Source organism: Gracilinanus agilis, chromosome 4, assembly GCF_016433145.1.
Source record: "Gracilinanus agilis isolate LMUSP501 chromosome 4, AgileGrace, whole genome shotgun sequence".
In the NCBI taxonomy this organism is placed as follows: Eukaryota; Metazoa; Chordata; class Mammalia; order Didelphimorphia; family Didelphidae; genus Gracilinanus; species Gracilinanus agilis.
The window spans coordinates 487963516-487989944 of record NC_058133.1 but is presented as its reverse complement, the minus strand read 5'-3'; the positions used below and the strand labels follow the sequence as shown (position 1 = coordinate 487989944).

Sequence of the window (26429 nt, the reverse complement as noted above, 5' to 3'; positions counted from 1 at the left end):
TGTGTGTGTGTGTGTGTGTGTGTGTGTGTGTGTGTGTGTGTGTGTGTGACAGTGGGTAACTCTCATAATCTTCCTCATAAGAATCCCAGGCAGCTCTCTAAGACTATAAATTCATAGAACCATAAATGTAAGGGAGCTTAGAAATCACGCAGTCCAGAGAGAGCAAACACAAAGGATCACATGTAGTCTACAACCCTTTCCAGAGTGGTCTGAAATAAATTAAAATGTTAACGGGGGAGCAGGTGGGTAGTATGATGGAAGAGCACAAGGCCTGGAGGTGGAAGGACCTGGGTTCAAATCTAGTCTCAGACATTTCCTAGCTATGTGACCCTAGATGAGACACTTAACCCCTATTGCCTGTCCTCACTGTTCTACCTTGGAACCCATATTTGGTATCAATTCTGAGACAGAAGGTAATGATTTTTTTAAAAAACGTTATTGGAAATTTTTTTAAACATTTATTAATATTAATTTTTTTAAACCCTTAACTTCAGTGTATTGTCTCATAGGTGGAAGAGTGGTAAGGGTGGGCAATGGGGGTCAAGTGACTTGCCCAAGGTCACACAGCTGGGAAGTGGCTGAGGCCGGGTTTGAACCTAGGACCTCCTGTCTCTAGGCCTGACTCTCACTCCACTGAGCTACCCAGCTGCCCCTATTAATATTCATTTTTAACATGGTTACATGATTCATGCTCCTACTTTCCCCTTCACCCCCCGCACTCCCCCCACCCATGGCCGATGCACATTTCCACTAGTTTTGTCATGTGTCCTTGATCAAGACCTATTTCCAAATTGTTGGTAGTTGCATTGGTGTGGTAAAAAAGGTTATTGGTAGTGTTAACTTATAAAAAACACAGAACTATTAAATAGTCATAAAACCACTCTTTAATCAAGGGAAAGGGGGAACAGGGCTACTTGGCCTCTTATGCAGAGCTGCGCCTTGTGCAGAATCCAAGGATTGAACACTGCTTCGCTCTGCTCCCTGACCACCTGGGAATGACACCTTGCTAGATGACAACTCCCGTTATTGGAAATTTTATGGGGAAAATTACTATAAAATATAGAGAATGTTAATATGTGATTTTCTAAGTCAATATGCACCTACAGGAATCCTTATGTATGGTTTGTGGTTTCTGTTTCTATCTGAGTTTGATACCAGTGATTTAGTCCAATTCCCTTATTTTGCAGATGAGTAACTTGAGATCCATAAAGGTTATCTCTCTTGCCTAAGATCCCATGAAGGATGTGACAGAGCCAGAATTTGAACCTAAAGCCCTCTTTCCATTATACCACACTGTTCAATTTGCATTAGTAAAGGAAATTTCCCACTGAGAGTTCCCTATACTGTTGAAATCACAGGTATGGCCCAAAAGAAAAAGAGAAGCAATCCAAAAAATATATAATAATTGATCCCAAAACACTTTTAACTAGTGAGAAAGGAAAGAAACTAGATACAATGGATGTTTAATGTACAAAAGTATGACTTACATGATATAATATTTTGTTGATCCAGGGATATAGAAGAATAAGGTGTCTTAGGAATTCAAAGCTTATCCTTTTAAGCACCCAAACTTTATCTAAACAATTTTTGATGGATTTCTTTCCAAAACATTCCATACTCCACTGTCTTATTAAATAAAGCACACTATGTATAATATAACCTTGTATTGATGGTATAGGGCTGACCTCATGAGGCTCAATTATTGAAAAATGTGGTGATACAGAATTGTGTTACAATTCTGGGCCCAGAATTGAAGAGGAGGAAGGGAATGGACTTGAGGAGTTGAAGAGCACCTTCCTTTTTGGCTTTATCCTTTTTAAAATTATTGATATCTTTTAATCTAAGCTTTATTTCCAAATATAATTCCCTTCCATCTATTCCACAGAGGTTCATTCCTTGTAATAAGGTATTAAAAAAGGAGAAATGAGGGGAGCAGTTTAAGCAAAACTAAAAAATGCATCAACAAGTCCAAAAGTATATTTAGTGTTCCATACCCATAGTTCCCTCTCCTGCAAAAAAAAAGTAGGGACTACATAGTTTTTTCAATGATCCTTCCTTTCCCCAAAGCTTTTCTTTTTAAAGTTACATCCTCTCAGTGATGCTAAATAGCTCCTCATGAAACATTTTCATCTCCAAATAAAACCAACTTGCGGGTGACCCAAAAGGCAAAATAAAAATACATGGTAGGAAATAAGAGACTATAGCATATTACCAGTGATGTCCCTAGAAAGCAACAGAAAATATATTATCCATGGGATTGAGAAGGACCCGGGCCCAAACACCAACTGTGACACTTGTTTGTGTGACCCTGGGCACAAGACAAGTTGCTAAACCTCTCTGGATCAGTTTCCTTCTCTGTAAAATACAGGACAAGTTGTCCTCTTAAGTTCCCTTGCAGTTCTAAATCTATGCTCATCAAGCTTTCCCTAAGCCTCAGTTTCCTGCTCTATAACACTAGGAGATCATATAAGATGACTCGTAAGGTCTGTTCTAGTTCTAAATCTATGATTCTGTAATCCTATATATATGTATTTATGTATGTAAGTTTAAAACATTTAACTGCTGGATATGGACAATCAAGACAGTTCCTGCTCTCAAGAGTTCACATACTAATGGAGGGGCCCCCTGCCTCCCATGAGAGATAGATATACTGTGCTCTCTTTATCCTTTATGTACAAACACAAACATCAATATATGTCTGATTATATGTAAGTATATATGTATACATACACATGTACAAACACACATCAATATAAATATATATGCCTGATTATATACACATATAAAAATATATATATATATTTCCTGATTCTCTCAGTTATTAGTGTCTTCCCCAAAATCATTGCATACTTTGTACATATACTATATCATTTATTTTTGAATATGTTGTTACCTCCTTGTGGAATGTAAACTCAGTGCTGATGATATACAAACAAAGGTGAGCTGTCTAGTCCCTGCCCTCAAAGGGCTTATATTCTACAAAGGGAAAACAATGAAAGATATAAACAAAAAATGAAAAATCTAAAAAGAAAGAAATCTTTCCCGGAAAGCTTAGGAATTGGTTAGTTCAATTGTAACCAGTTTAAGCCTTGATTTCCTCAGTGGTCACTGGTAGCAGCTCTGCAAGCCTACTAGAAGGACAAGACCAATGACCTGCAGCTACCAAGAGAAGTGTGTGGCCTCTATTTGAAGGTATTGTAGATTCCAGCACTGGACAGCTACTCCTCAGTTCTTGACTAAACTAGACCTTGGACAGCACTTAGGTGCTGATAGCAATTCTAGATCTTCCCCAGCTCCCTAATTTGTTGCTCCAGAACTGCTGTGGGTTGAAAAACCGTGATCATCAAGTTTATTAGAAAGATATCTAGCCCAAGGATAGTTTCATAGCTAGGGCTCATGGGTTTACTCCTGCATATAAACTACATAAACCTTTAGTTACTTCCTGTTTCTTGGTTATATTCTCAATGATCTTGGCTATGTTCCAAATACAATCGGATTTTAGAGTTGGAAGGGACATTTGAGAAATTCAGTGTAAGTCCCTCATTTTTCAGATAAGAGTACCGAAGATGGAGATGGGTGATTTGCCCAAGGTCACACAAATAGTAAGTCTCAAAGACCAGAGACCAACACAGGGTCTCAGACTCCAGGGCCAGCATTGTCTCCACTGTCCCACACTAAATAAGTGAGGTGTTATCATAGTATGGTTAAGGCACAACTTCTAACTGTTTTGATACTTATTCCAGTCTTATTGACAACCATAGCGATCTCTCTGGGGATGTACTATCAAATCTTCAACAGACTGTTTGAAAATTTCTGACTTATTTTATTAATTTAATGAAATTTATTGAAATTTAACTTAATGAAAAGTTACAACTTAAGCTTAATGTGTGCAATCGACATTTTCTCTATCACTTTCTGAAGTCTAGACCAGTGATGGGCAAACTACGGCCCGCAGGCCATATGCAGTCCCCTGAAATGTTCTGTCCAGCTGCACGACATTATTCCTAATCTGACAAATACAATGAGTAGGATACAATACAATGAAACTTCAAAAGAGCTGCCTTGGAAACAGTCGGACAGATGAGCATTTCCTTTCCTTTGGCCCCCTCTTTGCCCATCACTGGTCTAGATAATTAACAAAATGGTTTGTAGCATTTGACAATTTCTAAAGCATAGATGCTCACCCTGAAAATTTAATCATTGGCTCTCAAGAAGGTGTCATTAGCTGGTTTCAGTACTCCTGGATCTCTCTCTCTCCCTCTAGGCTCATTGGGGATTCGTACTATCATAGCCTGTCACATTGGATTTAACTTTAAGTGTATGTGTTGACCTTATCCTGAGCCCTCTTCCCATACCCACCTATAATCATAAACTCTTTTACTGCATGGACAGAGTCATATTCAACTTCGTTGGATCCTCCAACATAGCAAGATGTTCATATTAGAACCAACAAACATTTGGTGAAGGGATGGATGAATGAGCCAACAACTCCAACCATCTCCTTTGGCAATGAGCACAGACCTATAACTGAGAGCTTGCAATTAATAGAAAGAGTCCTGGAATTGGTATCAGGGGACTTGGGTTCCAATTCAATCTCATACTTACTACTTGGGTTTAAATTCAATCTCACAATTCCCTTTACCTCTCAAGATCTTGGTTTTTACATCTATAAAATGAGGGGGTTGGTCTAACTAACCCCAAAGTTCCCTTCTAGCTATAGAATGCTAAAACAAAATCCAAACTATATCTTGAGCTGATTTATTTTTTAGCTCTACATAACAAATGTCTCATGGAAGTGGGATGTAAAACAATGGTTTAAAAAGCAAATATGTAGTACAGTGGATAAAGTATCAGGCCTGAAGTTGAGAGGACCTAGGATCAAATCTGGCCTCAGATTCTTAACACTGATCTGCTTAGCCCTTGCCACACTTATATCTTAGAATTGATACTTGGATAGGAGATAAGGATTTTTTTTAAAAATGAGTGCTTGTTGACTGAACTTCATGTAGACACATTTCATTCTTCACTAAGGCTTAGAAAGGTTGAAGAACCTCTTGATCCCATACATAGTAGAACCAAGGTAACAACCCAAGTGTCCTGAGCCTAGTCTAAGGTTATTTCTATTAGAAAACATTTGCCTCTCAAATATAATCCAGGAATATCATATTAGATCACAGATCCAGGACTTTTGGGGGGCTTAAACAAGAAAACCAGGTATGAAGATGAATTCAGTGAACACTAGCTAAATCAAAAAGTGTCCTCATTTACATATAACAAAAAGTCAATAATAGTTACAGATTCCATCATATCCTAGAAGTTTGATTCTGTCTAGCATTACTTACATAGTCTGGTCCAGGTTCCACCAGGAAGGTGGTGATGTTCTTGATACTAGGTGTTACAATGCGGAGCCAGTTAGCAGCAGTTGCTATCACATGCAAGATGTGTTCCTGGCTATGGATATAGTGGTAGGCAATACTGAATGCATTGGCTACACCCTGAAGGAACAGAAACAAAATTGGCTTATTTTTAGGAGCAGAAAAATAATTAGGCATGTACTGATTAGAACAATGCCTTCTAAAAGTCATGGGACTGAACAAAAAAATCATATACATATGCAGAATTTCATTCGATACCCACAATAACCCTGGGGGGCTATAATTCTCCTCATTTTGCAGACAAGGAAACCAAGGCTAAGGGAGATTAAGTTTCTTGCCCAGAGTCACATAGCTAGTAAATGTGAGGCAGGATTTGAACACAGGACGTCCTGACTCCAAGTTCAATGCTCTCACATTGTGCTATCTAGCTACCATTATTCAAGTTGTGGATGAAAATTTTAAATAACACCAGCCAAGGATTCTTGGGAACCTTCACTAACGACCTTCTCCAAAGTTCACCTCAAACGAATAATGGCTATTTTTTTCCCTCAGCCATTCATCTAGTCCTTGATCCCTACCCAAATTGATCTATTCTATGGTCTAGACCAGTGATGGGCAAACTTTTTAAAGAGGGGCCAAAGGAAAGGCAATGCTCATCTGTCAGTCTGTTTCTAAGGCAACTCTTTCGAAGCTTCATTGTATTGTATCCTACTCATTGTATTCATCAGATTAGGAATAACGTTGTAGCTGGATAGAACATTTTAGGGTACGGCATCTGGCCTGCAGGCCATAGTTTGCCCTTCACTGGTCTAGATAGACACATCTCTCCCATTCTTACACAAGAGGAAAATAAGAAAAATTATCAAATACCATAGTAAAATCTAGGAAAACTAGACCTGTTAAAGTCCTCTGACCTACCAGTCTTATAACCCTGTCCAAAATGGAAATGAGGTTAGTGTGGCACAACTTGTTGATGATGAAGTCATTGCTGGTTCTTTTTGATAGTGACTTCCTTTGTAGATGTTTTCCAACTCTTCCTTTTACAAATTTCATTCAAGAATTTTGCCAGAAGTCAAAGTCAAATTCACAGACCTATAGTTTGCTGATTCCATGCTGTTGATTTAAAAAATTTTCAATGGAACATTTGCTTTTCTCTAATATTGCACTAACTCTCCTCTTCCTTCTGATCATTGAGGGTAACTGACAGTGGCTCAGCAATAAAAATAGTAAAACCTAATAAAGGTATAACTGATAAAGACAACTCATTTATTTGGTGCTTTAGGATTTTCAAAGTACTTTCTTAGGTGGTAGTATTATTATCCTCATTTAACAGGTAGGAAAACTGTGAAAAGAAGTAAATGACATACAATATCATATACTAAGTATCAGAACTGGGATTTGAAACCAGATCTTTGAAACCAGATCTCTGAAACCAAGTCCTACATTATTTTGTTTGTTGTTTAAACATTTTTCAATTCTATCCAACTCTTCATGACCCATTTAGGGTTTTCTTGGCAGAGAAAGTGAAGTGGTTTGCCTTTTCCCCTTCTTCAGCTCATATGATAGATGAAGAAATTGAAGCAAACTGGGTTAAGTGACTTGTCCTGGATCACACAGCAAGGAAATGTCTGAGGTCAGATTTGAACTCTAGGCCTAGGGCTCTATCCACTGGACCACCTAGCTGCCTCTACTACATTATATCACCTATCAAATTGTATATAATCCCTTGAAAAAAGTTTAATTTTACTAAGAACTAAAAAAGGAACAATAAAAGCAAATTTTATTCATGTCATAACCATAAAACTGGAAAAAATTGTGAAAAATCTAGCCAATATTGCCAATGCTTCAGGAGAATGAATATATAATGCTCATAGAACTATAAATTGTTGTGATCTTTTGGGAGAGTATTTTGGTACTATATAATCAGCTGCAAAACTGATTATATGTTTCTACCCAGTATTCCTATTACTGGTAACATATCTGAAGGGTATATTTTAAATGGGAAAAAAACTATCTCTACAAAAATATTTATAATTGTGTTAATTACAAATTTTAAAATGGAAATTACCTAAAATTCCAATGGCTTTGTGATGGAGGTATTTAATATAATTAAATACAATAAACTCATTAAGACCATGACTGTGGGGAATACAAATAAAAATTTAAAGATCTACACAAAAATGAAGGGCACAAAAGCAGAATTCAAATTTAGACTATGACTATGACTAGAATTTTGGCAGTGAGTATGACCATATAAAAAGTATATACACATACTATATACAATATAATATATACAAATGTAAATGGACAAATGATCAAAATGGGGACTTAATACTCTGTGTTTGTTATTAGTGTGCGAACAATTTTTGTCTGGACCTGTGATTTCATCAGGGCCAGGAACTCCCATTGTAAAAATGCCTTAAAGTATTCCTAAACCATCAATTAAAACTGACAACTTTTCTGGAACTTATAGTTATTTGAGGTACCAGGAGGTTTTCTTCATAGAGTTGTTATATGGATCAAATAAGATAACTTCTGTCCAGCCCTATATGTTGTGATGTGGGATTATATTAATGTGTCATTTATTATAAATAGCTTTGAATATATTTTCATGTTGGGTTTTGCACAAAATACAGAATGATTTTTTTTAAACTTAAAAATAACAAAACAAGAAGTTATCCTAATGATTTCAATTCATTCACCAATGCTGGGTACATCTTTGCAATAATCAATTAAACTTTGAAAAAAAAAGAATGGCAACTGCTAGCTTGCTGCGCCCTCTGCTGGTCATTTCTTGGAATTGCTCTTTTTTTGTTTGTTTTCTTTTCCAAGTCTGTCTGCAGTGCCAAACTTCCTTTGACTTTGTGTCTTCTGTTGGGTTTTTTGTTTGTTTGTTTGTTTTTCATTTTTTGTTTAGGCAGAGTTACGGTTGGCCTACAGACATTAAGGTTCTACTCTTCTCTGTCTCCTCACATTTCCTGGAAGAACAAAACCTCTCTGGTGTTTATATGCATCAGGTTCAATGGTGGGGACTTCTCAACAGTTCTCTCTCCCTTGGCTTATGCTCCCCACCGGAGTTCACCTGGGAACGTTGGGATTTGGTTTGTGCCTGATTCTCTACAAAAATAAAAAAGAGAACCTTCGCCTCTAATGTAAATACTCAGACTAGCAAAGTGTCAAATAGAGGAGAGGATTAGACTCAATCCAACTAAAATTCGTGCTATGGGCACATACTTGATTTCATCTATCAGGCCAATTCCTTTTCCCTTTCTGGTGAAGCAGATGAGGCTATGCCTCACAGGGACCTCCATCTAACTCCAGACTTACTGTAACCCTGACCCCAAGAGAGAGAGATGGATGGAAGGGCTCGTGGTCCTCCATCTCATCTTACGGTGCAGTCACTGGCTCAAAAGGTATGACTTGATTTGTGAATCATTGAACACTGCTATATCACTCTTCAAAAAGTGTGCATGAATCCATAGTCCTACCAACAATGTATTAGCGTTCCTCATTATGTGCTTGTCTAATACTTTATCTAATTCTTGTTATATTTAATGCGTTCTGATAATATTGAAATTATCCATTGCTATTGGCCCTTTAAGATTTCATCTAGCAAGACTAAGAAGTTTTTCTTTATGAGTTTTATTACAGGATTATTTGTTTAAATACATTTTAGATTCATATTTTCTCACTTTATAAAGAATCCTTTGCGTATAGCCTAGCCCTCTTGTTTATCTCTGTTTTCTTGTTTGACCTGAACTTCGTCCAAAATCATTAGTGCTATGGAGCTCTTCTTTTAAGTGTTTCTATTTGTTGTTTTTTGAAAAGCATATGGGGAGCCCAGCTCCCTTTGGTTTTCTCACTCTGCCATCTTGACTGAGAAAGACACTATGTTATCTCCTCTTTTAACAGCCTGATTTGAAAATCCAAATTCTTGGGAAATTTGGGTTGGAGGGTAAGTTGGACATTTCCAGTTGGATGTCCTGGAGATGTCTCACATGCATGTTCAAAACAGAACTCAATACATTTCCTCCTAGAACCATTTCTCTTCCTAGTGTTCTTATTGCTCTTGCAAGTGCCATGATGGTCCTAGTCACGAGGAAAATGGTCCTAGTCCTTTAGGAAAATGGAAGGTCAATGGTAATGCTCACCCTGGGGTGTGTTGGCAGAATACTTGGGCATACTTGGCTCACAGTGTATATAAGCTCACCATGCCAGTCATCCAGGTTCACCACCTTGGAGTCATCCTTGACTCTTCACTCTCCCCATATGTATAGTCAGGTCTTGATCCTATTCCCACAAGACCTCTTGCACCTGATTCTTTCCTCCCACTCATAGGGTTTCCTCCCTAATCCAGGCCTTCATTATCTCTCCCTTCCTTGGAACTACTGCAATAGCTTCCTAACTATTCTCCCCAGTCAGGTCGTTCCTCTCAATAGTCCATGCTCCTTCAGATACCAAAGTGATATTTCTAAAGCTCATGTCTGACCATGTCATTCCTCTGCTCAAGAAGCTTGTTTGACTCCTTATTGCCTCTAGGATTAAATAAATATGACTTTGGTTCCTGACTCCCCCTCTCTGGATACAGCTTACTTTTCTAGATTTATTCCATCATCACCATCATCCTCATCATCTCCTCCTCCTCCCCTTCCTCCTCTCCTTCCTCCTCTCCTTCCTCCTCCTCTTTCTCCTCCTCCTCCTCCTTCTTCCTTACCTCCTGTCTATGTTTTAGTTCTAAGGCAGAAGGGTGGTAAGGGCAAGGCCTGGGGGTTAAATAATTTACTCAGGATCACACAGCTAGGAAGTGTCTAAGGCCATATTTGAAACCAGGACCTTCCATCTCTAGGCCTGACTCTCAATCCACTGAGCTACCCAGCTGCACCCCGCCTCCCCATATACTTCTTGATGTACACTATGGTCCAGCCAAACTGCCTTACTTGCTGTTCTCTCTCTTGCACACAACATTGCTTCCCAACTTTTGTGCTTTTGCATCAGCTGTCACCCATTCCTGGGGATGCACATTCTCCTGACTTCTGCCTCAGAATGCTTAGCATCCTGCAAAGTTTCATTCATGTATTGCTGCCTGCTTGAGATATTCTCTGATCCTCCCAGAGGCTCTTGCCTCCTCTGCCACACAAAAAAATGGTCTTGCATTGAATTCAGATATATTCGGCAACTTCTCATACATGTACATATTGCTCCCTCCAATAGAAAACAAACTGCTTGCTGAGGGCAGAGATTGTTCGTTCTCTCTCTCTCTCTCTCTCTCTCTCTCTCTCTCACCTACCTGATAGAAACTGATCTCATGAGCTGAAAAGATGGTTCTTCTGGGGAAATTTCGGAGGGTGTCTATTCCCAGGACCCCAAAAGTTCTCTTATAAGCATCCTCAAGAGGGAGAGCCAGGAATGACCCTTTCTGTTTTGTTGGTTCACAGGAAGTGTTCCAGAAGTGAATATTTCCATGCTTGTCAACTTCTGGGACATGGATGGGCTCTCCCTGATCCACCACTGTAAAACTTAAGGCCAGAAAAGATAAATATTGCCAAGGAAAGGAAGGTTTTTAGAGGAGGCAAAAGAGAAATCAATTTCTATTTCTAATATATAAATATATATCTGATATTAGAGAAGAAAACAATAGCCTACAGATCCTAACTTTAAAAAAATAGAAAGGCAGGCAGCTAGGTGGCTCAGTGAATAGAGAATCAGGCCTGGAGATGGGAGGTCCTGGGTTCAAATATGACCTCAGATACTTACTAACTTTGTGAGCCTGGGCAAGTCACTTAACCCCAGCTGCCTAGCCCTTACTACTCTTCTGCCTTAGAATCATAATACCTAGCATTGATTCTAAGTCAGAAGGCAAGATTTTTTTTTAAATATCAACCCATAATTTTATAAGTGTAGGGCAGTGATGGGCAAACTTTTTAAAGAGGGGGCCAAAGGAAAGGAAATGCTCATCTGTCAGTCTGTCTCTAAGGCAACTCTTTCAAAGTTTCATTGTATTGTATCCTAATCGTTGTATTTGTCAGATTAGGAATAACGTCAGATAGAACATTTCAGGCCTCCCCCCTCCCCACTCCAATCTGGCCTGCAGGCCATAGTTTGCCCATCACTGGTGTAGGGGATTCTGAGAACCAATTGTTAAATTTACAGTGTGAATATTTACACCTCAGTAATTTGCAAATGTTATAGATGAGGGCTTGATTTCTTGTTTTGCTGATTAAGTGTAAGAAAGTGATGGAGAAAATGTTGATGATGCAGATTAAACTAAATGTGTGTCTCCTGGAAGAGCCTGTTGTTAAAACATTTATTATAAGATCCCTAACTTGAACCCAGATTCTCTTGGTTTCAAGGCCAGATCTCCTCAATGGAGGATAAGAAGCACAAAATCAATCCCTTACAGGATAGTTTCGCTGCAGAGTCCATCTTTCGAAGGACACTCTTCAAAGGAGGAAGCTAGAAATCTAGGAAAGCATCTCCTAAAGAATCAGACCCTTCTCAAACAAGATGAGCCATTTAACGGTGGTATAGGAGCAACCCTGCTGTAAGATTGTCCTTGGAGTAGAGGAATGATTTGGAGGAGATCTATACCGCTATTCTCTCCTAGAGCTTCAAAGCTACCTCACTTAGGAATGAGAATTATGAATGCCCAAAGGGAAAGGAAATGAACCTCCCAGGGGTGTCCTTACCTGATTCCTTTCATATCTCGGTAAAGCACTTGGTTCAAGACAAATGGCACATCAGCTGCAGTACAGGCCACAATCCTCAGGATGGTGCTTCCTCTTTCTGGCATTTTTTCGTTCTCTTCCAAGAGGGAAATGTGGGCACTGATCCTCTTGCTGTAGCCGTGGGCTTCGGCATCCTAGAGGAAGAGGGATACCTGCCATGTCCCCATACTAACTTCTGCCCTACACCATGCCATGATGGCTCTCCTCCTTTTTTGGTCACTGAGTTAGCTCTACTAACTGTTTTCCTGAAATCAGAGGATGAATAATAAACATGGTGCCATTATGGACCAGTGGAAGACTAGACTTCAAAGCGTTGTTGCTGAAACTTTCCAAGTGGCAGGTGGAGAGCAACCTATCTTTAGGCATCATAGATTTAGAGCCAGAAGGGACTTCCAGGGCTATCTAGTCCAAACCCTTCACTTTATGGATGTTAGAACTGTGGCCCAGACATGTTAGATGATTCCCCCCCCCCAAGATCATACACTTTGTTAAGTACAAGATTCAGGATTTGAACCAAGATCCTCTAGCCCTATAGCCAGTGTCCTTGAGTGTCCTTACCTAAAGCGTCTGAGATGTTCAGGGATTTGTCCCTTTGCCATACAACTTAGTGTGTACCAAAAGCAAGACTAAAACCCAAGTCTTCCTGACTCCGAGGATGGCCATCTCTCCAGTGATGGCCCGCTGCCTCCTAACTGGTAGCAACATTTGTATAATCAAAGGGCAGCTAGAAGGTGCAGTGGACAAAATGCTGGGACTGGAGTCAGGAAGACCTGAGTTCAAATCTGACTTCAGCCCATAACTAGCTATGTGACCCTGGGCAAATTATTTCTTTTCCATTTACCTCAGTTTCTTCAACTGTAAAATGGGAATAATAAGAGCATCTGCCTCCCAGGATTATTGTGAGGACTGAATGAGATAATAGTTATAAAATGCATAGCATAGTGCCTGGCATAAAGTAGGTACTTAATAAATGTTTTCTCTCTTCCCTCCCTGCTGCCTTTTTGGTCAAGTTGCAGTTTTGTCAACTGAATATGTAATTTTGCTAAGTGACAAAAGACTCAAACCTTGAAAAATATTTTTTAAGCCCACTCGAGATAAGAGGTTTAAAATAGGACTCCTGGTTGGCCACGGACCTCATTGTTCCTGGATCGAGGTCTTCTTCAAAGGAGGTCCTGTGTAAAGTCTTACTTTGGAGGAGGTCAGTATAGAAAGACGTTCTTATTCTTCCCCTGGTATTTCTGGGACACACAAGGATGATCAAAGGATCCCAGAGCTTGACTGAGAAGCTCTAGGGGTCATCTAATCCTTCATTTTATAGATAAGGAAACGGAGGCCTCAGGAGGTTCTGAGTTACCCGAGATCACACAGAGCTAGAAATCCGGGGTTCTACCACGCTCTGTCAGAGTTATTCCTCTCCTGCCTTCTACGTCCCCCCAAGCTCCTACCTGACAACCATTCTGGCTGTGGCTCCCCCATCCCACAGGTCACCAAGGACATCAATGGACATTCCATAGCTACAGCAGTTGCTGAGGGTTATTCTCCGGCATCCCCGTGGCTGCTGCTTACACAGTGGAGTTTAGTCCCCACCTACGATGAGGATCTTCTTTCCAATACTGATCCCTTTGGAACACGTACCTCTGTTAGAGCCTTAAAGACCTCAGTGTAAACGGGCTCGAGGCACACTCTACTGGTTTCCGCTGCTCGCTGGATCTGGTACAGCCATTTGTGCCGGGCTGTGTTCCGGAGCTGCTCCAAGTGGGTCGGTTTCAAGCTCATCATCAGAAACTCCACCACGTTGTCAAAGACTTCATCTTCATTTCCAGTCAGTTCTGCCACCACCAGCTCAATGTAGTTTCTAAAGTGATCTATAGTTAACCTCACTTCTTTGCCAGGATGGGGCTTTGGCAATATAATATGCAGTTTTGCTAAAGGATAAGGAAGGAAAACCAAGAACTAAACAAAGGTTCGTTCACCCACGTGATCTATTTCCCCTTCCCACCATCGGCCTTTCTGCGCGATTGTACAGAGTAAAATATTTGTAGGAAGAAATCATAGGATGAGAAGTTGGGAGCTAGGAGGGACCTTCTGAGGCCAATGGTCTCACGTTATAGAAGAGGGAACTAAGGGGGGTCAGGCAGAGAAATAAAGGGACTTGAGGGCACAAAAGTGGTAAATAGCAGAGAGAAGATTTGAACTCAAGTCCTCTGATTCCAAATACCTCATTGTCTCTCCCAGGTTTAGGAGCTTATTATCTTGAGACACTTATTTTTGTCTCATCCCAAAATTCAGATTAATCAAACAGGCATTAGAGCACAATTTGGTCATTTCAGGGACTATTATCTGACTTCAATAACTAGTTAAAGTTTCCCTCTCCTGACTTTCTCCATCACTTGGTTGGGACCTGTGATTCCACTGGTGAGGGAACATCTACCTATGTAGATTGATCCCTGTGCCACACCTTACAGTCTTAGAGAGTGATCTGGGGCACTAAGGGCTTAAGTGATTTGTGTAGGGACATGGAGGCAATTTTATAATAATGAGGAGGAGGAGGAAGAGAAGGAAGAGAAGAAGCACTTAGATAGCACCTACTTTGTGCCAGGTGCTGTGCTAAGCGCTTTACAAATAGTAGCTCATTTTGATCCTCATGACAACCCTCCTGGTAGGTGTTATTATTATCCCCTTATTATAGATGAGGAACTAATCCCATTGCAGTGTCATAGGATGATAGATATAAAGCTGGAAAGGACTTTGGAGGTTATCTCGTCCAAGCCCCTTATTTTTCAGATAGGAAAATTGAGGCTCACACAGGCTAAGTGATTTTCTCAAGGTTTCCTTATCAATGTTAATCAAGTTTCAGTTCTCATTTCTCTAGAGCATGGAGGAAGGTTTTTTATTTAAATTGAGAGGAGGTGGGTAGCTAGGTGGCTCAGTGGATTGAGAAACAGGTCTAGAGACAGGAAGTCCTGGGTTCAGATCTTGCCTCAGACACATACATATGCATGACCCTGGGAAAGTCATTAATTCTCATTGCCTTAGTCCAGTGATGGGCAAACTATGGCCCACGGCCAGAGGTAGCCCTCTGAAATGCTCTATCTGGCCATGTGACATTATTCCTAATCTGACAAATACAAGGAGTAGGATACAATACGATAAAACTTCGAAGGAGTTGCCTTAGAAACAGACTGACAGATGAGCATTTCCTTTCCTTTGGCCCCCTCTTTAAAAAGTTTGCCCATCACTGCCTTAGTCCTTATTGCTCTTCTGCCTTGGATCCAATACATAGTATTTATTCTAAGATAGAAGGGAAGGATTTTAAAAGTTAAAAAAACAAAACAAAACAAAACAAAATAAATTGGGAGATGCCGGCATTTGTTGGTCAAATGAGACTTTAGGGATCAGTCATTCTTTTTAAATGTTTCCCTTTAACCTTCTTATCCCCAAACTTCTCTCTTACTGATGCTGAGCCATTATCACCATCTATTTCCCACCCTGAGTGGCTATCATCACATGGCCACAAGAGGGCGCTGTTGTACAAGTTAATTGGTCCATTTTGCCCTGCTGCCATAGCATTTAGAGGTTCAAATAGATTTTGTAACCCAAATCCCTGATTTTATAGAGAACACGGAGACAAGGAGATGGGAAGCAACTTAGAGGAACCTAGATCTAGAGCTCCTAGAGTTCCTAGAAGGAACCTCAGTGACCCTGGGGAAGTCCCTTAACTTCTCAGCCTCAGTTTTCTCCTCTGTAAAATGGGGTGGAAGAGTTGGATTCAGTGATCTCAAAGGGCTCTTCTGGCTCCAAATCTGTGCTCTGTTGGTCCATCAAGTTCTTTACCTCCCTCTCCTTTACAGATACAGGAAATGAAACTTCTAAGAGGTCCCTCCCCTTTCCCTGGTTATATATTAGAGCCGATATTTGAACCTGGGTTATCTGACTTTAGAGTCTGTGTGTCTTTTGCTACGTTATACTTCCCTCTCTCTTTTGTTCCTTCCCTCTGTGCGCACACACACACACACACACACACACACACACACACACACACACTTCCAGATTTGGAAACTGAGGCAAGAAAAAGTGAACTATCATTCATATAGCTCTTTAAGGTTTGCAGATTGTGACCATCTGTGTTGTCTCAGTTGATCCTCACAACACTGTGAAGAAGGGGCCATTACAATTTGGAATTATGCCCAAAGGGCTTTAAAAGAATGCATGCCCTTTGATCCAGTAATACCACTACTAGGTTCGTACCCCAAAGAGATGATAAAAATGTCTGTACAAAAATATTCATAGTGGCACTCTTTGTGGTGGCAAAATATCAGAAAAATGAGGGGATATCTCTCGACTGGAGAATGGCTGAACAAACTGTGGTATATGATGGTGATGGAATACTATTATGCTATAAGGAATGGTGAACTGCTTGATTTCTATACGAACTGGAAAGATCTCCACAAACAGATGCGGAGGGAAATGAGCAGAGCCAGGAGAACATTGTACCCAAAGACTGGTGCATTGTGGGACGATCAAATGAATTAGACTTTGCTACCAACAGCAATACAATGACCCAGGACAATTTTTTTTTTATTTTAAACCCTTAAGTTCTGTGTATTGACTTATAGGTGGAAGAGTGGTAAGGGTAGGCAATGGGGGTCAAGTGACTTGCCCAGGGTCACACAGCTGGGAAGTGTCTGAGGCCGGGTTTGAACCTAGGACCTCCCGTCTCTAGGCCTGGCTCTCAATCCACTGAGCTACCCAGCTGCCCCCTACCCAGGACAATTCTGAGGAACTTAGGAGGAAGAATGCTGTCCACATCAAGAGAAAGAACTGTGGGAGTAGAAAGGCAGAAGAAAAACATATGATCGATCACTTGTTTGTATGGGGATATGATGTGGAGGTTTGGTTTTTTAAAGATTATTACAAAAATGAATAATACGGAAATAGGTATCAAGTGATAATACGTTTAACCCAGTAGAATTGCTTGTCAGCTCTGGGATGAGGGAAGGAAGAAGGGAAGGAGACAACATGAATCATGTAGCCGTGGAAAAATATTTTAAAATAGATTTAAAAAAAAGAAGAGGTTATTAGGATCTGCTCTTAAGATCCCTGTTTTACAAATGAGGAAACTGAGACTGACAGAGATTAAATGGCTTGCTTTGCAAGTGATTGAGACAGGTTTAGAACTCAGTGCTTCTTGTCTTCAAGCCTAACTCTTTATCCCCAGTGCCACCCTATTGATCATCTCTAAGTTTTTCTTTAGAAATAGGAATAGGGACTGAACCTGGGATTTCATTGATTAAAGGGAACTTCCAGGTGAGGAGGCTTCCTCTCCCAGGGAAGGTTGGCACCTTCTCTGAAACTCTCAGTCTAAGACAGTTGCCTAGACTCATGAGAGGGTAAGCAATCTGCCCAGAGACACAGCCAGAATGTCAGAGACAAGGACTTAGCCTAGATCCTCTTCCAGGCCATTTCTCTCTCTATCCTTAGGCTATACTGCCTCTCCTGAACTAAAATGGCCAGAAGTCCTTTCCAGCTTTAAATTTGCCTCCTAACTTGAGATCACAAAAGAATTTAAATTTAAATTTGCCTCTTACCCAAACTGTATGTCCATGCTCCCCTTTGCTGTGTGAGTCCCAGGCTTATGCTTCCTCTCAAGTAGCTCAGTTGTACAGTAATCTTAGCCTGCAGGCAAGGCGATAGCACACACTATCAACTGGCTGTTAGCCCGCTCTCCTGAGAGACAGGCCCTTGGAGAAGCAGATCCAGAGATCCTCGTTTTGGGTTTGGATCCCAGTGAGGACCAATGACAGAAAGGAAGGTTCTACATAATCCCAGCTGTTACATAGGTGTGTGTCTGTGTGGATGTGTGTGGTATCTAGATAGATATGTCCACATATATGGAGAGAAAGAGAGAAAAGGAGAAAAAGAGAGAGAAGAGGGGGAAGGAGAGGGAAAGGAAAAAGGGAAAGAGACTGAGAGAGAAGAAAAGAAAGAAGAGGGAAGAGGGAGGGAGAGAGAGTTAGAGAAAGAGAGAAGGAGAGAGAGAAGAAAGGGAGACAGAGGGAGGAAAAGGAAGAGAGAAAGGAAGAAAAGAGAGAGAAAGACAGAGAGAGAGAGAGAGAGCTGTCTCTTATGAGAGAGAGAGAGAGAGAGAGAGAGAGAGAGAGAGAGAGAAGGGAGGGAGACAGAGAAAGCCCCTAATGGTTTGCAAAGCTTTTTACATGTTATCTCCTTTGTTCCTCACCACAACCCCCATTTTCCATATGAGGAAACTAGACACTAATTGGGCATCCATTGATTAACTTCCTTCAAGTTCAGGCTAAAATCCTACCTTCTACAGGAAGCCCTTCCCAACCTCTCTCAACTCCAGTGCTTTTCCTCTATTAATTATTTCCTATTTTCATACATACATATACATATATATATGTAGCTTATTTGTAAGTATTTATTTGCTTGTTGTCTCTGTTGTTAGACTGTGAGCTCCTTGAGGGCAGGGACTATCCTTTTACCTCTTTTTGTGTCATCAGTGGTTAATACAGAGACTGATGCATTGTAGCCAATAAATATTTATTGACTGACTGATTAAGGAACAGTTGAACAAATGGAGTATCGTGGAGTATTTCTGCACCACAAGAAATAATGAATCAGAAGATTTCAGAGAAACAAAGGATCAGGGATCCAGGGATGGAAGGGGGACCTCTGAAATCATCCAGTCCAAACCTCTGATTTTTCATTTGAGGTCTAGAGAGGGGATAAGTAAAAGGGTCAGGATTCAAAGCCAGGCCCTGTTCTCAGAGTCAGCCCCCTCTTCCCTCTACTGAGCTGCCTTTCAGGAGATTTATCTGCTGTGATATAGAAAAAAAAAGAAGAACCCAAATAACAGAAGACCCAGTGATTACATTAATGAAAACAAAAGCATCATGAAAAGGTTACCAATTCAGATGAACTGAATGCAATCTCCTTGAGGGCAGACATTATTTAATTTCTGCCTTTGAATCCTTAGCACTTAGAACAGTTCCTGGCACATGAGGCCCTTAATAAATGCTTCCCCATCAGTTGGTGTCCAGGAGAACAGGATTTACTAAAACATTCCTTCTCTTATTGGAGAGAAGGCGACTAAGGGCACAGAATGTAACATATTGGGTCAAACCCGATGGTTTTCTGGATCAGTTATACATATTTGTATTTTTTTGTCAAAGTATAGTACAGAAAGGTGAATTGTATATGTAGTCAAAGGGTCTGGGTTCCAATCTTGACTTTGCTTCTTATTTGCACTACCTTGGGCAAGTCACTTCCCATCTTTTCCCTTCAGTTTCCTAATTTTTAAAATGTGAGAGTTGAACCCTGTGTCTGCACCAGGTCTAGAATTTTGATCCCTTGCTCTTACTTACTCTTGGACCTCAGTTTCTTCATTTGTAAAAAGAGGGAGCATGGAATAGGTGGAGGTCCCAGTTTCCTCATCTATAAGGATAAGGGAGGTAGACTCCATGGCTTCTTGAGGTCTCTTCTAACTCTGGAGCTCCTCTGCAACTGAGGCTAACCGCTTCTACCATCTACCTTCCTGCCATAAATAATGCCCTGCTTCTGCCCAAGATGCTAATCATTCCTGGGGCATCAATTTCCACATTTGTAGAAAGATTAACTAGATGGCCTTTTAAAGTCCTTTCTATCTTTAGATCTATTATGTAAGGGGTGAGATGGACACATGGGATGACATATATCAGGAAAGTATGATGATTAAACACACACACACACAGACATCCAAAAGTCTTCAATAAAATAAAGCTGGGAGCAAAGGATCTGGGGAGGGAACACACCACAAAGGAATTATCCAGAGCCCTGTTGAATCTCAGCTTGATACAGCATTTACTATTGTAATCACGCCTGTCTTCCTTACTCTGGCTCATTGTGTACATCAGACCAACTGCCTTGACTATAATTGACAGCCCTTCTAGGATATAGAAATTGTACACTAAGACCTGTCCCTTGTCTCTATCCCCCTCCAGAGGGTCCAGCATGAAAGAAACACAAACTCTGTGTGTTTTTTCTTTCAGGTATTGAATCCTTTTACTCTCCAGGAAACACCCTGCTGTCCAAGCAAGCTGTCATCATCTTTCTAGTTACTGTACCCAGAATACAGTTGCCATGGGCAGCTTCCTCTGAAGCCTGCCAAACTGAAAAGAAAAATCCCAGGGGTAGCTAGGTGGCTCAGGAGATCGAGAGCCAGGCCTAGAGATGGGAGATCCTGGGTTCAAATCTGGCCTCAGATCCTTCCTGGCTATGTCTAGGCAAGCCACAACTCCAGTTGCCTAGTCCTTACCACTCGTCTGCCTTGGAACTAATGCTTTGTATTGATTCTAAGATGGAAAGTAAGACCTTTTAAAAAATTAAATAAGAGAATAATAAAATTGGAAGGAAAAAAATGAACTTTAAAATCTAGGAGTTTGTTTTTTAAAGAATACACTAATAAAGCAAATAAATGATCAATCTGATGTTTTTTAATAAAGAAAGGAAAACCATGTGTGACTAGGTGGCTGAGAGCCAGGACTAGAGACTGGCCCCACTAATGTGTGAAGTCCCAGGAAGAAAAGCCTTGATTGGGCCTTACCTTTATTCATAGATGCTCTCTCCATGCCTTCTTTGTAGGTAAACAGAAGATTATCAATCTTCTGTAGCTCCAAGAATCCAGAGCCTTCATTATCCCATTTCTGAAAGAGAGCATCCAGGAGTAGCTTCCTTCGCTGCTCAATGGTCTCTTTATAAATCTAGGAAGCAATATGGATTGCAAAGGATGGAAAGGCATGACTCCTAGCAGATCATGTGTTCTTTACAGAAATAACTTCACTTTGTGGTACAGTATGACATTGAAGGACATTGCTTTATATTTATTTTGTATATACGCCAAGAGATATAAAAGGACCTGATTAATTTTTCTTTTTATGTCCCCAGCGACTACAAAAGCTCCTTGCACATAGCAAGCATGTAATAAATGCCAGTCAGTGAAAAGACAGCTAGCAACTAGGTAGCTCAGTGGGTAGAGTCTTGAGTCTGGAATCAAGGAAAACCTGAGTTCAAAACTAACCTCAGATGCTTCCTAGATCTGTGACCCTGGGCAAATCACAATCTCTGTTGGTTTTAATCCACTGGAAGAGGAAATGGCAAGGCACTCCAGTATCATTGCCAAGAAAACTTATAGACAGTATGGTCCATGGAGTCATGAAGGGCCAGACATAACCTAACAACTGAACAACAACATGTTACAGACATTGTGCTAAGTGTGGAGGGTACAATGAAGAGGAGAAACATCCTTGACTTCAAGGAGCTCACTGAATAATGTGGAAACAACACATAAATAACTAGGTAAATATGCAATATAAATAACTAGGTACACATGCAATCTATATAGAGAAGATGAAAGGTAATCAGAAAGGGGAAAATAGTAACATGGGAGACTAATCCTTGAAGGCAGCCAGATAAACCAAGATGTAGGAGTGAGGGGCTAGATTATCTTTGGCATGGGAGACAGCCAATTCAAAGGCAAAGATACAGGAGATGGAATGTCCTATTTGAGGAAGAACAAATAGGACAGTAGAGCTAAATTGTAGTGTGTGGAGGGAAGTCAAGTATGAGAAGACTGGAAAAGTAGTATAAAATTAGTTTATGAAAAGTATTAAAAGCAAAAAAAATCCTTGAGATAACAGGGAATTACTGGCACTCACCAAGCTAAGGGCAGGGGAGTGACATGGTTAGACTAATTTGCTAAAACCATCTTGGAACTACAAGGAAGATGGATTGGAGTAGGGAATGAGTTTTGGCTGGGAGACCAGTTAGATTGTTATTGCAATTATCCAGGCAAGAGGAGATGAGGGCTTGAACTGTAGTCATCTGAATGGAGAGAAAGGAAGGTATATGAAAGATGTTGTGAAGGTAGAAATGATTTGGCAATGGTTTTGATTCTTGCGTTGAGAATGAGGATTTGACTCCTAAAATTCGGAGCCTGGATGATGGGAAGGATAGTTGTGCCTTTGGAAATAATAGGGAAATTCAGACAAGGGAAGTGTTTGGGGAGGAAAGATGAGTTCTATTTTAGTTTATTGAGTTTGAGTTTGAGATGCCCGTGGAACATTCAGCACCAGATGTCCAGTTGGAAATTCATAACTGTTGCTCAGCAGAGTGATTAAGGCTGGATACATAGATCTCAGAATCATCTGCATAGAAATGATCATGGAACCCATGGGAGTTGATGAGATTCCCAAGGGAAAATTTAGAGAAAAAAGGACAGAACCTTGGGGGACACACACAGTTAGAGGGTATGACATGGATGACGAACCAACAAAGAAGACAGAGGAGTGGTCTTATATAGGAGGAGAATCAAATTCTTATTGATTGACCTATAAAAGGAAAAAGAGAGAAAATGACCTTAAACCTCTGAATGGGAAAATGAATGTAAGTCACTGTTGTACCCATAAGATAAAAATCAAGCCAACAACAACAAGCATTTATTATGTGCTGAACATGTGTTAATAGCTTTAAGACACAAAGAAAGGCAGAAACAATCCCTGTTTTTAAGGAACTTACAGAGGAAGTTGATATAAATCAATCTTTATATTGGATTTGAACAATGTGGGAAGAGGATCACATTCTTTATATAATAAAGACATCTGATGATTCAAGTCACTAAATGGAAGTATTTCTACTGTTATATTCATAATCTGGGAGGTGATGGATGCCACCTTGACTGACAGGGATGGCAGCTGGAAGACTCGGAATGTTCCCAGGTGACATGAGCCAGGGGCAAACGTCGGTTGGCTCCACAGTATAAAGACCCCTGTCAGCCACTTTGAGAAAATCTCTCTCTGGAAGTCTCTAGACAGGAGTCTCTGGAATGGGAAGTCTCTGGACTGAGTAGGTGGTTGAAGGGTGGCAGGGAGGTCTATGAAGAAGAGGGTAGTAATAAATCTGAAGCTATTTCCTGATAGACTGTGAGTGCTAGTGCATCACCAACACTGGTAGTGAGAAAGCTGAGAGAATAAGATCATCAATACAGCTGCATCAATGGCATTCCCTATTCTCTGGTTTGGCTGTGGCCAGGTCCAGCCAAAGATAGTGGGAGTGAGTAAATCTCCAGCTTCTACCAGATTAATAGCCCCCAGTCCTGATTGTCAACTAGTTTATAGATAATAGATCAATAGGGTTTCCAGTCCCCAATCCTTGCCCTTGTTATCCTTTCCCTGAGTATAGATAAAGAGTGTTCAACAACAAGTACCTTCCTGAGTGGTCTATCTATCACGGCCCTTGGCAAGGGAGTCAAACACAGTCAGATCCTAAATGTTATCCAAGTCAAATCAATAGCCCAATACTAATCTATCCAACCCCAGGTTGGACCTGGAAAAATTACCCATCTGTCTAACCTCTCGAGGGTCCTTACTGGGCAGCTGTTAGAGAAAAAGGGATAACTTACAGCAGCAATCAAGAGTGATCAGGATAGGTGATCCCCCATCAACTGCAGCTGAGGAGAGTACGGATAGATACATCAACATCATTGTACATCTATACATCTCCCTTGGACTCTTTTAGTTATAACACTACCCACCAAAAGGTTCCAGGATGATAGATGGCTTGAAGCCCATGAATTCCATAAATCTTTAGGGTCAGTCCTGTGCCTTCTCTGAACTGAGTGTATTTTTGCACACCCTAAGCTGGCAATGATAACAATTTTTTCCCCAAATATTTGACATGAGACTTCAACATTTTGCATTGATTTAAGGGACCAAATGACATTAGTTTGTTTTGGAGTCATTGATCTGAAGATTGCATGTGTACCTAGTTGTTTATATGTTGTTTCCCCATTATATGATGAACTCCTTGAAGCCAAGGACTGTTTTCCCCCTTTTGTTGTATCTTCCGCACTTAGCACAATGCCTATAACATGCTGTTTTTCAGTTGTGTTCAATTCCATTACATCCATTATGTGACCTGTATCATCAGAAGACTTTATTATATAAAGAATGTGGTCTTCTTCCCACATTGTTCTAATCGAATATAAAGATTTATTTATGTTGACTTCCACTTTAGATGATAGACTTAAAGCTAGAAAGACCCTCAGAGGCTAGCTGAGGACCAGGGAGGTTATGAAATTTAGTAGCACAGTGGATAGAGCTCTGGTGCTAGGGTCAAGAAGACCTAAATTCAAATCTACCCTTGGATTCTTATTAGTTGTATGACCTTGGACAAGTCACTTTATCATGCTCTGTCTCAGTTTCCTTATCTCCGAAATGGGAATAATAATAGTACCTACCTGACAGGGTGATTGTGACAATAAAATGAGATAATATTTGTAAAACATTTTATAAATCTGAAAATACTTTGTAAATGCTACCTATAATAGTATTTTAATGTTATTATTACTCAGGATGATCCAGATTTTTGTTGTTGTTCAGTCATTTTGGTCCTTTCCAACTCTTCGTGACTCTATCTGGGGTTTTCTTAGCAAAGATACTGGAGTGTTTTGCCATTTCCTTCTACATTAGGGTGACTCAAATGAAACTGCTTGTTGATTTTCCTAGCTTTGTAACCCTGGGTAATTAACCCCAATTGCCTAGCTCTTACCAATATTTTGCCTTGAAAACCAATACAATGTTTCTTTGACTTGGTATTTTGAAGAAGATCTTTTTAAATGTAGTTAGTGAATTTTGACTTTTATGCCAGTGTATTTCCAAATAATTTCTCATCCTCTCTCTCCCCCATCCCTCCAACTCATATTTGTCATATGCCCTCCTTAACTACTTTTTTTCTTTTAACTAACATAGACCTAGTATAACTGCCCCTTACATCACAGAGGATATAATACTGTCTACCCAAAACTAGGGTTAAATATTTTAACTATTTCTAGTTGCTTACAAATATGTCAGATTGAAAATAACTTGATTAGTGTTTCAAGGGAAAATTCCATGATCACTAATGACATACCCTATAAATTATACATGCCCTTATAAAGGTAATATCTTGCAAAAAAAAAAAAAAGGCAAGACAGAAAGAAAGGACTTGAAGGAAAAAGAGAAGGAAACTGTTGAATTGAACACTTGTAGAAATAAAATAACAAAACCTGGGAGGGAAAGCAGGTAAAATGACAAAAAAAAATGGAGACATGAAAGCTAGCAAGACCTAGGACTAGGCGGTTGTTTATTTCCTCAAAAACTTGGCCTCTCCCATCTCTTTTATCATGACACTCACCTTTTCCAAGTTATTTATTTTGTCATCCTCTGTCTCCATATAATTCTTCTTAAAAAAGACGGTGAATTTCTTCATAATATCCAAGGGGATGCCATCACCCACAAATGTATCCAGGAGCTGAACAAACTGTGGTAGGTTGAGGTAGCGCTGTGAGAAGGCACTCCTGATCCTGGATTTTTCTTGTCTCTTAAGATTGAGGATTATTGGACGCAACGCTGGTTAGCAGGAAGCAGAAGCAAAGTGGTCAGAAGGAAAATTCCCCAAAGTACGAGCAGAATGCAGGCAAGTACTGAATTCTATCTTGTCATATACTCAAGAATAGGAAGGCTAATAATAACAGTAATCCTACCATCTTTATGGAGCCTTATGGTTTGATGTCATCTCATTTGAGAGAAGTTGGACCTGTGACCTCATTAATATAGGGAACATCTATGTGAGGAAACCCTTTCAATGTAGGTTAGCATCTTCTCTGGGAGGTCCTTGACAGCAAGGATGGCTTTTTCATCATCTTTCTTGTACCCTGGCACTGAACATGGTTCCCAGTATATAGTTAAGTGCTTAACTAAGTGCTTTCTAAACCTTAAAGTTCTAGTAAGTGCTCATTATTATCATATGCTTTTTTGAGTGACTAGAGAGTCGCCTAGAATACTAAGAGGGTATGAGTCTGGCCCAAGGTATTAGAGGCAGGACTGGAACTCAACTCTTCCCTGACTCTGTCACTGACTCTCTATTAACTCTGCTATGCTGCCTCTACCAAACACAAACATGCACAAAAAGTTCCCAAAGCATTTGACCAGTGTAATGACTTCTCCAATCTCTTCCCTTTTAAAATATATATATATATATATATATATATATATATATATTTTAACTTTCTGTCTTAGTAATACCTCTAGGACAGAAGGGCAAAGGCTAGGCAAATGGGGTTACATGACTTGCCCACAGTCACACAGCTAGGAAGTGTTTGAGACCATATTTGAACTCTTTTAATATTTTGAGAGTAATAGGTCCCGACCTTAAACACCATCAGTAACAATCAAGTGAAAAGAAAAGGATGCCAAGACTTTGTTTTTATTACTTATGGAGGAAGAAAGTGAAGAGG

The 26429-nt window shown here is 40.1% G+C and overlaps 1 protein-coding gene across 1 annotated transcript in view; it reads right to left on the bottom strand.

Annotated features, from left to right (window-relative positions):
• EFCAB5 (EF-hand calcium binding domain 5) overlaps positions 1-26429 on the bottom strand; it is a 135471-nt gene that overhangs the window by 12719 nt on the left and 96323 nt on the right. Inside the window, exons 10-15 of the mRNA XM_044675595.1 lie at positions 25328-25542; positions 20703-20859; positions 13736-14025; positions 12062-12234; positions 10663-10891; positions 5343-5495 (exon numbers count right to left, since the gene is read on the bottom strand). Coding sequence (XP_044531530.1) covers positions 5343-5495; positions 10663-10891; positions 12062-12234; positions 13736-14025; positions 20703-20859; positions 25328-25542 — 1217 coding nt within the window. The remainder of the gene's footprint in view (positions 1-5342; positions 5496-10662; positions 10892-12061; positions 12235-13735; positions 14026-20702; positions 20860-25327; positions 25543-26429) is intronic.